Genomic DNA, 12,560 nt, shown 5'->3' with positions numbered 1-12,560 from the left:
AGCAATGGCTTAAAAACTCAAATGGTAGATTTGAAGTGGACTTGGACAAGCTTGTAAAGATTGCTTTTGTTTTCCTCCAAGCTTTGCTGTGATTGAAGATACTTATTTTTTTTAAATGGATTTTCTGTTTGTGAATGGCTCTGATTAAAAATCCATTCATGAGTTTACATCCTGGCTGGTATCAGCAATAGTCTGGGCAGCACCAGGGCAGTGATTATCTGCTGTACTTGGAACTGGTGAGGCTGTACCTGGAATCCTATGTTCATTTCTGGGTTCTTCACCACAAGAAAGACACTGAGGTGCTAGAGTGGGTCCAGAAAAGGGCAACAAAGATGGTGAAGGGTCTGGAGCACAAGTGTGATGAGGAATGGCTGAGAGACCGAGGGGGTTCAGTCTGGAGAAAAGGGGGCTCAGGGGAGACCTTGTCGCTCTCAACTACCTGAAAAGAGGTTATAGTGAGATATTCAGTCTCTTTTTCCAAGTACCAAGCAATAGGACTAGAGGAAATGGCCTCAAGTTGTGCCAGAGGAGGTTTAGATTTGGTATTAGGAAAAATTCCTTCCCTGAAAGGGCTGTCAAGCACTGGAACAGGCTGCCCAGGGAAGTGGTGGAGTCACCATCCCTGGAGGTGTTTTAAAGATGTGTAGATGTGGCACATAAGGACCTGGTTTAGTGGTGGACTTGGCAGTGCTGGGTTTACAGTTGGACTCGGCGAACTTAAAGGTCTTTTCCAGCCTAAATGATTCTATGATTCTAGAATAACTTCCCATGAGGCATCATTAAAATCAATTCACAGGCTTATGCTTTGGGTTTGTTTCCCTGCTCACTCCCAAAAGCAAAGAAGTTCTGAAACAGTTGGGTTCAGGTTGTGGTGCTGCTCCCTGAGGGCTATGGGCTAGAGATGCAGGAGCACTTCCCTGACAGTGAAGCACGGCTTGGAGGCTCCTGTGTGCCTCTGACCACCTCTCTATCGGCGTGCTGAATTCATTGCTCCATTGGTTTTGCTGAGGCAGCTATCCCAGGAACCCTCTGTAAACTGGAACAAGGAAATAATTCAAAGTCCTTGCTAGTCTTTCTGGAGGGGGTATGGGGAAGGCAAAGGGAGCTGGAGTGTCTTCCTCTGCTATGGAAGCCTGATGTGCTAACTGCAGTGAGGGAATAAATGGGAGCTGAGAACGAGGAGCTTTCTCGTATTGGGTTTGATTCAAGAGAGCCTCTTCCTAACTCTCCTTGGCAGAAGAACAGGCACAGAGGAGACACTATAGAAACTGGCTTGAATTTTAGGATAGCATCAGAGTGAAGTTAGAAATGTTAGAACCCTTTGGAAATTTAATGACTAACTGAATGTCTGCTGGAGGGAATGGTTAGAAATAGCTACTAGATGAATTCTTGTGGCAGACATGCTTACTAGACTGCTCAATCCAAGGGAAATAGGGTATGCAGTACAATGGAAATGATTTCAGAATAAATCCTCTCCCAACCCAAAATCCCATTTCCTTCGAGATAATAAAAACTTATCTGAGAAAGGTTAGAACCTATGAGATTTGACTGTCAAATCTTCTCATTTTTAAAATGAGATTTGCCTGATTTCTTCCCATTGTTTTCACCTTATCTTTAAAGGCTGTTTCTGAGGCAGTGTATAAAGAGGTGGAGCTTCCTTTTGACTAAACTTTCCTCTTATGTCCATTTCAGATGATCTAATTATTTCAGAAGATGTTGGGGCAAGTATCTTCAACGGGCAGAAGAAGGTGCTGTATTATGCGGATGCCCTGACAGAAATAGCTTTTGTTGTCCCATCCCCAGTGGAGTCCCTAAGTAAGACCTCTTTGTACATGCTGCTTGCAAAACCCAAATGTTTTTTGTTAGAGAGCTTTTTCAGAAGGAGAACCTAAATTGACTGGTGCTGTGCCTGGCAAGATCCTTGTCAGAAAGCTACTGATGTTTAAATTACAGCGTTCTAATCCTCATACTCTTTCCTAAAGTGGCATGTCTTCTGTGCCCTTTTTCTCAGTCTAAGCCTCAATATTGCTGTGCCCCTGGGTGCATTAGTTTGGACACAGGGTTCACCATCAACTGGTGATGCTTATTTCCTTTTCCTCTCCCATCCTGATGATGTGTTCCTGCAGCACATAGAGGAGCATGTATTCAACTGCTGTGTAGGTGAGCAAGAGCTTTCACATCTTTTGCTCACTCCCTGGAATAAAAGGGCTGTGAGGAAATGATGGCCGTGGAAGGAGGAGACTCTGTTCCCTAGCAAATGGATGGAACGGTTCTAAATCCATAGGGAGTGTTTTAATTGCAGTCTGTTTCTGGAATACCTGGCAGTTGTCCATTGCTGACTCTTCTTCCTGCTTTTGAGTGCTATATTGACTTGACTGTAAATCTATGTATGTTGAGTTTCAAAAACCTTATAAGGCTTTTAGGTTCAAAACCTTCCATATGATGACAGCTGAAGTTTTTTGGCAGAAGAAAAGACAAACCCCACTTTTTACTTCTGGCTTACAGCTGATTCACTGGAAAGCAGCGTTTCTGACCAAGAAAGTGACTCCAACATGGATCTACTGCCAGGAATATTGAAGCAGCAGTCTCTGACACTTGAACTCTTCCCCAATCATACAGACAATCTTAATCCCTCCCAGCGGGTAAGCAAAAACTTGCACTGAAAAAGAAAAGTGGCTTTTTTTCTTTCTCCCCCTGGCAGTGCTGCAGCATTTTCTGATAGCAAATGATTTGGTTTCCTACCATTTGGAGCTCCTCATTCCTAGCTATTAATCTTTGACATCTGCTTTGATCCTGCCAGAATTTGCACCTGCAGTAGGAGGTTGCAAGATTGCATTAATTATAAAACTTAAATATGCTAAATAGTAATGTTCTGCATACTGAAACGCATGCAGGAAAAAATCTGTGCCGTATTTACAGAGTAATTCATCCGTGCTTGGAAATCTAGGATGAATAGGCATGGACACTTTTTGTACCTACCCAGTTTAAAATGGTATGTGCCAATTCTGTCTGAAGTATCAGATGTGAAATTGCTTTTGTATGGTAGCAAAGCAGAAAACCATGAACTGCTCTTGGTGTTAGCAAAGGATTTCAAGTGCTTATTTCTCATATCGAATTCACTTCCAAATGTACCTTCAGTAACTGGTTTAAGATCTTTGGGAACAGTAAGAAAAACTTCAAGCAGTTTTTTAAGACGCAATATATTAATTTACGTTGAAATTAAATGTTGTGGAGACCCAGATTACTGCGGGTAGCTCCACAGGAGCTGCCCCATCTCAACAGTTGGTAGGGGTTGTATCTGTGTGAGACCTGGAAGACTGCAGAGCATCAGTGGAAATGCTTGTTGGGTGCATTACTGGATTCATATTTGCAAATGCTGCTCTTCCCTTATGTTCAAAACAGCTCAGTCCTACTTCCAGATCCAAGAGGGTGCCTCAGGGCCGGACCATTCCACCAATGGGACCTGAAACCAAAGTGTATGTGGTCTGGGTGGAACGTTACGATGATATAGGTGCGTAGAAGTTCTTATTGTTCACTAAAGTAATGACCGGGCAGGAACCAGAGGAAAAAACTGTGTTTTGTTCCTCTGTGAAATGCTAAATCCTTGCTAATGTCTGTAGGTGACACAAAGAGTGTCTTCTAAAAGAGTTCTTTGGTGTTTGAGTGGTGGTCCTTGGGAGTGCATGCATGAGTGGCATGCAGGTCTGGAGATTATTTTAGCTCTGGCAGTACATGTGAAATGCTGTCATGCACTTTAGGCTAAATGCACAAAGAAAGTGTGTACCCCTGGATTTGAGTTCCTCCCAGCTGCCATCTTCTTCCAGAGGAAAGCAACCAAGAGATGAGGAGCTTCCTATGAAGTGTCAGTGTAAATTCTCAGGATGACCACAGCACTTCCCTCAGAGCTTTACCTGGGTCAGGAGGCACATTAAGTCCTGCAGCATCATTTCCTTATCCAGGCATTGGCCCAGAGTGTGTACCCTTAGCTTCAGGAGTCCCTCAGCCATTTCAGTTCCCAAACTGGTGTCCCTGACCCACTTCTTTCTTGGGTGTCAGCTAAAGCCAGCTCACTGCAGAGGCAGCAGCTGTGCTACACGTGCATGTTTCTGCTTGGCTGCTTCTTTCAGCAGCTGTAGGAATCTCCCAAAGCTCTGAGCCTGAAGGTGAAGAAATGAGTTTGTGAGCCTCAGTAAGAATGGCAGTTGGATTTGTGGGGGGAGTTCTTGAAAGTGGCTCCTAGCCCACAGGCTTTGCCTTATGCTTCTTACATTCTTGGCTTTTGCTTTGTGCTTCAGGTACATCTTTGAATCTGGACAGGGAAAAGCTGTCACTCTGTAGTCTAGGCTGTCACCCCTGTGCCAGCTGCCTGCCCTCCTTGTTCCTCTATCTCGAAGTACTTCCGTGGCCCTCCATGCTAGCTCCAGCTTTTGTCTACTCTTAGCATCCAGCTCTGATAGCACAAGGTGTTTTCAGGCCATATACTTTTTTCTGCTGGAAGAAGTGTCAGCATTGTCCTTCTCTTTGAACTGTACTTTATGAAGGACTGTCAGCATCTCTCAGTTCCTGCCCCTAAACAAGGTAATGGGAATTTTGACATCCACTTTCAGGGATCTTGGTTCTTACTTCCTCCTCCTGCACATTCATTATCTAGTCACTCGTTACGAAATGCATGGCATCAGAGTTGTAGGTTATGAGGATCTAAGAGCTTGGATTTGAGGAAAGATGCCACATTTGCTGGAGCTGAGATGTGAGTGGTGGTATCATTGGGAATTCCCAGCTCTCCTCCTGAGGCTGGCTGCTTGTGCATACGTGAAGGTGCTGTGCATAGTAACTTGAAAGCTCTTTCTGTGATTGAAGTACTTCATCTCCTTCCTGCTTTCACTGTTCCTCTAGAGACTTGACCTTTGGGATTGAGAGAACTGAGGGTCTGGGACAAGTGTTACCTCTCTGTTGGGTGCAGGGTGGCTGAGGTGTGTCTATACACGCCATGAATTCTTAATCTGAAAAACAGGCTTTGCATTGCTAGCAGTGCAAGAACATCCATGGTGTAAATGCTTCAGGACTGCATGGTTTTGACTGATGATAAATCATCTTTGTACAAAAACAAAACAAATCCCCCCCCCCAAAACCAGGAGTAGATAAACTTTATTCAGTGCATCCTCTTCTTACAGAAAACTTCCCCCTTCCTGATCTGGTGTCCGAGACGAGCACTGGTGTGGAAACTACAGCCAACAGTAGCACTTCCCTAAGGTAAGACTGCTCTTACTCTGATGTTTTTCTTGGTTCTTGTGGACAACAGTTTAGGCTGCACTTTAGAAGAAGTCATGGCTGAGATCATTTGCATTCTTCAGCTGTCCTGAAAACCCTAGGCTTTAACTCTATGTTAAAGACAGATGAGTTTCCTCAGTGGATTTCTCTTTTTTTTTTCTGAAAAAATTAAGGAGCTTTTCATATCACTGCAATTTAAACCTAAATTAAGGAACAGAGGGTGTGTAGTTCATGTCTTCAGTGTATGATGAGCCTCTGTCCTGATCTGCTCCCTTGTGAGGCAGTTAATGCTGTGTGTGCATGAGGCTTAAAGCCCTGTCTGCAAGGACTCTCATTCTGTGGTGACAGAAGACCGTAGAAACAGAACAGTTGATTCATTAACACTCTTTTTAACATTCTCTTTAACACTTAAAGTGGTTGTTTTTCATCTCTAGATTAACTGAAACAGTGCTATAAAACTGATGTAACAGTTGTGGCTTTTTCCTTAAGGTCTACCATTCCTGAGAAGGAAGTTCCTGTGATCTTCATCCATCCTTTAAACACTGGCTTATTCAGGATAAAACTACAAGGAGCAACTGGGAAATTCAATATGGTTATCCCGTTGGTGGATGGAATGATAGTCAGTAGGAGAGCTCTTGGTGAGTTAAAGATTTTTAGGAGCACTCATGTTTTGATATATTTTTCTTTTTAATAATAATAATGTATCTGCTAAGCACATGATCTGGAATCTTTCCTTGGAAAAGCAATGGGCATGGCAAAACAAAATAAAAACCTGCTTTTTGCAGCAGCAAAAGTATGTTTTGGTAGCAGGAACAGCAGAGGGAGCAGGTGGTCGGCACTTTGCTGGCACCATAACAGGGCTCCACTTAACTGTTGGAGTGAGGCTGGAACTAGTAATAATGGAAGGAAAAGGTAAATACCTGTTATCTAGATGAGAGAGATCAGAAATGTGACCTTAATGTTTAACATTAAGAGCTGAGGTGCTGGTGCTAGTGCCTGCCCGAGGGCACTGCTGAATTTGTGCTGAGCTGACATGCTGTGTTAGAAGGGATTAAAAGCCACAGCAGTTGAGGATTTTCTAATGTGTTCAATAAAAATACTTAACCTACTATGCAGACATGTGTGAACAGGGGTCTGTGTGTGCTGTCTGCCTCTTCCTGTGCTCCTGGATGCATTAATGGACTGTCTTGGTATCTGTGCTACTATAGCTTCTGTAACTGGAAGACTCACTCCAGTGGGAGCAATTCACAGGGCAGCAAAATGAATAAACAAACATTAGGATGCTGGTACATCACCATGAAATTAACTTTGTAGGGATCTGTTGGTGGTGACTTCCAGGTTCTGGGTTTTGCATGCTTAGGTTACTGATGGGGAAATTGAAGCCAAACTCAGTCTTTAAATAGCGTTTGTGAGTTCAGCTGATGGCAGTGGCCTGTACTGAAAAAGAATCGGGGATGTTTTCCTAGAGCTGGGCTGGTTTTTCATCTGTGTGAGGACTGCCAATATAATGAAGTTTGTCTCGTCTCCAAGTTCAGCAGATGCAGTTGGTGTGCAGTCAGGATCAAGTCCCACAGATGAGGAAGACACTATTTCTGCCCGTAGGAATGTGCTTGTCAAACAGCAAAGGGGTTAATGGACATTTACTTCATTGGAAGCATATCAGTTTCAGAATAAAATAGGATAAAGTCCACTATCAGCTTTGACCAAGGGTTATTGCTTTGGTTCCCAACCTTCTTCTCCCTACCATATACAGCAGCATGAGTTAGAGGGGTAACAACAGTGGCAAAGCAGCGAGGGGAAACCCGTTTCTAGCCATAACCCATCAAGGCTTCCCTCATCCCCTGTTCCAAGGGGGAAGGCTTTGCAATTCCTACTGGAGAAAGTACTGATGGGTGCTTTTGCCATCCTGAAAGCTCCCCTGCCATTACCTGACCTCTGCATGTTCTCATGTAGCATGGCTGGGGCTGTAGCACTGTGATTCTTGTGTTAGCTGCTTTGGATTCTTTCCCCTCTTGGTCTTGAGTGTGCTGTTGCAGAGTTGCTTGGCTCTGGCAAAGCAGAGAAATTGTCCTCCTCCTCTTCCTCTTCCTCCAGCCAGTTCAGGGTATCACTGACTTGGTCCCTTTCTTACTCATTTATTCCACAGTAAAATGTCCTTAAAGGCCTGGGGACCACTTGTTGTCTGTTCCCAGCGACTCATTGAGAAAGTTCTTGACTTGGTAGTGCTGAGCATCTCCCCTGGGTTTCTAGATGGGACAGAACCCAGAGCCCTCCTTAGCAGCGAAGCCAGCAAAGGGGCGTAGACCTGAATTTGTTGAAACTTGATTCAAACGTTGTTTCTTTTCCAGGTTTTTTAGTGAGGCAAACAGTAATAAACATCTGTCGGAGGAAGAGGCTGGAAAGTGACTCCTACAACCCCCCCCATGTCCGCCGAAAACAGAAAATAGCAGACATTGTCAATAAATACCGCAACAGGCAGCTGGAGCCAGAGTTTTATACCTCGCTTTTCCAGGAGGTTGGGCTCAAGAACTGCAACCCCTAGGCCATTATCCTTCCAGGACAATTAGATCAGAGCTTGGTGGCTACAGTAATGAAAACGGTTGAATAACAACAACAAATTTCCTCAGCCCTCTGGAATTCAGGAAACGATATTCTAGCACAAGTCAGCAGATACCATGTGGGAGGAATGAGAAATGAATCCAGAACATTGCAGTTGGGATACTGACTTAATTCACCTACCCTCCGAAGAGTACTTAATTCCAGTCTTCCTGGATGCTATAGCAGCATAATCCCTTCACCCAGTCATCTATTCCAGACTAATTAGGAACTGTGTCTCATTCTGTGAGAGGAAAACAATCAGAACAAAGCCATCTCTGCATATAAGGATAGCAAACAAAATACAAACAAACCTGCCTTCAGACATCTCGTTACACCCACATCTTACAGGATAAGGGGGCAGGATCTCTCCTTTGAGGGGAGAGAGGCAGTTTCAGAGCATTCTATTTTCCTGCAAGAACTTAAAAGACATTTTCAGCCCCCCTTCAGAGCTCAACAGAAGATCCTTCACTGCTTGTAACCAGTCTGTACCAAAAGCAAGAGGAGGAAAATGGCTTGGAAACACCAGGTCATGGATAAATAGCCAAGATACAGTTCCCTCCGTGGCTGGGAGTGAGTCCATCTACCCACGAGGTTTGTCATGCTGACAACAAACAACACCTGGTATTACCTGAGTTGTTACTAGATAAGAGCTCTTGGTTACAGAAACAAGGGGTTTGTGGCTTTCAGGTCTGTTGCAAAATGTCACATTTAATTTTAGTAGCTTGATTATTTTAATTTTTTTATGCAATTACTTAATTTATTTCCAAGTGTCTGTGTCACCTACTCACCATGTCCATAAAAAGCATAAACATCCCTTGCTTTCCTTCCATTGGATTGAAATCTGAGATTCTGGGGCTGCCTCCTGCCTGCTTTATTTATAGCATAAGCAGTTTTCGCAGCTTCTACAACACTTTTCAGAAGCTCTTGTTAAACAGACTAAAACAAGTCCAAAAAACATTCCAAGTATTCTTTTTCCCCATTAATTCTGCAATTCCATGAAAGCCCCTCTGGAGTCAGAATGTGAAACTGGTTTGGATTGACTGTGCTGTCTCGTTCCACAGCGGTGGTTCCCCTTCACCTAGGTCAGAAGCTCTCCCTCTCAGACCATGGATTTCATGAGCTCAGGACTTGAAGGATGTGCTGGGAAAAGGTGTTTACAACTGCAGGATTTAATACTGGGAACCTAAAAGCTGCAGTGGGCACCGGCAGCCTCGGAGCACTTCCAGGCTCCCAGCACACATCCTGACTTGTGTTGCAGTGATGAATCATCACTGGCACGCCGGGTAGATGCAGGTTGTGATCGCTGGCAGCAGCACGTGTCCTTTCCTTTCCAGTAAGCAGGTAATGGAAGAGTAGGAATGTGAGCAGGAACTTGGGGAACTCCTCGCATCAGAAGTGGTTTAGTAGCTTTTTAATGTGTTGCAGTAATACCTGCCAGGCAGTTTTTTTGTTTCAGTTATTTTGCAACATTTCAGATCTGAAATAGTCTCAATTGTTTGGTTACAACTTAACCTGCCAGGGACATCTGCTGCTCCTGCCTCTTCGTGTGGCTTTTCACAGAGAGTTAATGGGAGCGTAGGCCCCTAAAAATACATGTGAAAGGACTTTAAGGATGTTAACCAAGGAGGGTTAGGTTTAGGTGATGTGTGCTTGTTGCAGGGGACAAGCCCATTGGCCTCTCAACTCGGGAGCTCTGGATTTTGATCCAGATGCATCACAAGTGGAAGGAGGAAACCACATAAAGAAAACTACAGCAGCAGCAAGTATGAGGGATCACTTGTGTGATCAGTGGCCCTCGCTTGTGTGATGCCCAGGTTGCAGATGGCAGGAGGGGGCTGCAAGGCAGCGCTTGGGTGTAGTGGCAAAGGTGTGAAGGGAAACTTGACAGCTTCATTCCTCTGCCAGACTCTTGCCAGTGTCCGTTTAATGCATGGACACTAAATTTATCCACATTTTCTACGTACCTATTGGATCTAATGAATGGCCAACCACACTTTAGTCCACTGATTTAAAAGGCATGACCAGTGCATGTGTAACAAATAAACATACCAAGCAATCAAACGTCTGCACATCTTCAGTAACGTAACACAAATCCCACACACCATAGCTAAGTGTATGCTATATGCGAGGTCATTGGTCTATGTAGCAGTGGGCCACAAAAGATGCTTCTTTCAGGCACTTGGGTGCAGTCAGTGATGTAAGGATGTGTGTGTCTGGGGATTCCCTGGCTGTTTTCCACAAAGTCTGAGATAGCCACATGGGTTGCCTGGAAATTTACCTTTATAAAGGCTGAGGAACAGTCCTGGGTTTGTTCCTGTGTTCATTTAAAGCGTGGATGTGGCACCCACTTGTGCTGCAACAGCCCTGAGAGCAGCGTTGAAGGAAGGTAACTGCAGCTTGCGTGGTCCCCCCTCAGGGGAGCAGGCACTTGGAATCATTGGTTTGATTTGTAACCCAGCTGGTGAACCCGTTGCACACCAGTGGTGTGACCTGGCCCTGAGCCTTGGGGTTTGCTCTCTGGAAAGGGGAGCCTTCAGGAAGGCTGCAGTTCAGTGTCAGGATGTTGTGATCGCAGACGTGTGTTGCCATCCCACTTGGTTTGGATGCTGGTTACAGCAGGAGCCCCCTTGGCAGACCTGTGCTGGTGGAGGGTGTCTGCATGGAGAGGTCTCTGACTCCGTAACAAACACCATTTGGGAATGAAGTCCTTGTCCTGTTGAAGCCTGTGGCCAAACTCTGATGGCTTCAGCTAATCCAGGGTATAGCCTTGAGTACTTTCCTCAGCAGGGTTAGAGCAAATGAGATGTAGTCCAGTTGTGATTGCAAGAATATGCTAGTCCAGATTTGGGGTTCTTTATCACAAGGTGTTGTACTGAGTTTTCACCTTGACAGCTCACATGGCTTGGGTTTGTGTTCCTCTTTGCTGGAGGTGACAGGTACTGACCACTTGCTTCATGCATAGTATGATGCATAGTATGATGTTTGCCTGCATTTGCTGCAAAAGCTGAGTTCAAACATTGCATAAGAACTAAAGGGAGACTTTCCCTTTGCATAAGGGCTTCCTGGTTGGGTTCATAATTCTGCTTTAACTGACAGCATCCTTATAATGGTGCAGGGGTGGGGGAGAACCACTGTCACTTGGTAGTGTGGAAATTCAGACATTTCAGTACCTTATTAGAGCCTCTCTTGTAAAGAAAAGCATTTGTCTTAAAGGTACTTCTAACCAAGGCATTAAACCTTAGAGCAAACGGGAGGTGGGAAGGATGGTGCCAGTGTGGACAGCAGCGTGTGCACGGGGCTTTAGGAAGGAGCAGCCCCTCACTGCATGTGCTGGGGGCTCCGTTGGTGACTCCATTTCTTTCCTGTGAGGTTCTCATGCCCAGAAAGACACAAGAACCAAACTTCACTCTCCCAGACACAAACCTGTTGTGATTTAATGGCTGTGTAACAGAGGAGTGTCTTTGAAGGCAAACGCAGACCTTTTCCACATGGATTTCAGCAGGAGCAATTAGGGACAGGAGCACCCGATACCGTGTGCTTCAAACCATGTACAATTTGTATGGATTTCTGTATGTTGCCAAGACGGGATCTTTTTGTTCTCCTTGTATTTTTCTGTAAATATTCCTGGCGCTAAGTTGTAAAGTAAAGGCAAAGTGTAAATAGGAAGATGTGAACTATGTTCCCTTGTCTCTAGTACTTTATCTCTTATTTGTTTAGGGAAGGCACACAAAGGCTTGTTTGTATTTATGCCAATTCTTTGTCCAGGAGAAACACATCAAATACTGAATGTAACACAATTAGTCCAATAAATTTTAAAGATTCTTATCTAGCAACGTTGCAGTTGTCAGTTGTTAATATTTCCAAGGCCTTTGGTTGAAATCGTTGCCCAATGGAGATGTTTCCCCTGGAAACAGCAGAGGGATGGAGTGGAATCGTGCATCCTCTGCTACCCAGCAGCTATGGTAACAGCGCTCCAGCTTGGGTTTCGTCGCATCTCAATGGTGTGGGGAAGGAAAACGTGGAAATGCAGCTCTGAAGGGAGACCGGATGCTCCTGCGGTGTGAAGTGCTCAATGTGTTGGTTCTGATGTGTGGCGCGGGGCCCTGCTGGTGTCCTGCAGCAGGACCGGGAATTGGCTGGGATAAAGCGGGGTGGTTTACGCAGCGCTGTGGGTGTTGGAGGCGGCTCCTGTTTCTGGGCAGGCTGAGGATGAAGAATTTGACTTCTCAGTGATGAGGCCATGGGCTGAAAGCGCCTTTCCATCAGCAGGGCCCGTGGCAGGGGGAGCTGGTTTGTGCGCTCTGGGTGCGCGGTGGGGACCAACCCGCAGCTTCAAGCCCAGGAGCTCGAAGGCAGCTCAAGTGGCTCCTTGGGGCAGCTCCAAGCACCTCTTTGGCTCTGTTTCCAATGAGAGCTCCTCCCATGCACTGGAGGTGTTTGAAGCCGAGGCACTGAACAGTCAGAAGCTGCTGGTGGGCACCAGGGCAGCGTTTGGGAGGCTGTAAAAGCAGGAGTAACCGATGCAGGGATGGAGGCAGGAGGGGCAGCAGCCCAGAGCCATCCCACACTGTGTCCTGCCCAGCCTGGGGGCGTGGAGCTTCACCATGGGGCGTGCAGGAGATGTCCTCAGTGCCCTCCACCACCCTCTTCATCAGCTCAATACCTATGAACTTGCCGAGTGGAAGCAGGAGCAA

The 12,560-nt window shown here is 45.4% G+C and overlaps 2 protein-coding genes across 4 annotated transcripts in view; one reads left to right on the top strand and one right to left on the bottom strand.

Moving 5' to 3' along the window:
- RALGAPB (Ral GTPase activating protein non-catalytic subunit beta) overlaps nucleotides 1-10,167 on the top strand; it is a 54,659-nt gene extending 44,492 nt beyond the window's left edge. For all 3 annotated transcript variants that reach the window (XM_062642070.1, XM_062642072.1, XM_062642071.1), the window contains 6 exons: nucleotides 1,693-1,815; nucleotides 2,506-2,642; nucleotides 3,403-3,511; nucleotides 5,172-5,250; nucleotides 5,758-5,906; nucleotides 7,617-10,167. In XM_062642070.1, the coding sequence (XP_062498054.1) occupies nucleotides 1,693-1,815; nucleotides 2,506-2,642; nucleotides 3,403-3,511; nucleotides 5,172-5,250; nucleotides 5,758-5,906; nucleotides 7,617-7,810 (791 nt within the window). In that variant the 3' untranslated portion in view covers nucleotides 7,811-10,167. The remainder of the gene's footprint in view (nucleotides 1-1,692; nucleotides 1,816-2,505; nucleotides 2,643-3,402; nucleotides 3,512-5,171; nucleotides 5,251-5,757; nucleotides 5,907-7,616) is intronic.
- SLA2 (Src like adaptor 2) overlaps nucleotides 1-12,560 on the bottom strand; it is a 142,369-nt gene that overhangs the window by 103,153 nt on the left and 26,656 nt on the right. The gene's annotated exons all lie outside the window — the stretch shown is intronic.

The sequence above is a fragment of the Pezoporus occidentalis genome, unplaced genomic scaffold, assembly GCF_034315485.1.
Source record: "Pezoporus occidentalis ecotype Australia unplaced genomic scaffold, CSIRO_AGI_Poc_V1 ctg70, whole genome shotgun sequence".
Classification (NCBI taxonomy): Eukaryota; Metazoa; Chordata; class Aves; order Psittaciformes; family Psittacidae; genus Pezoporus; species Pezoporus occidentalis.
This window is presented reverse-complemented; position numbering and strand designations above follow the sequence as displayed.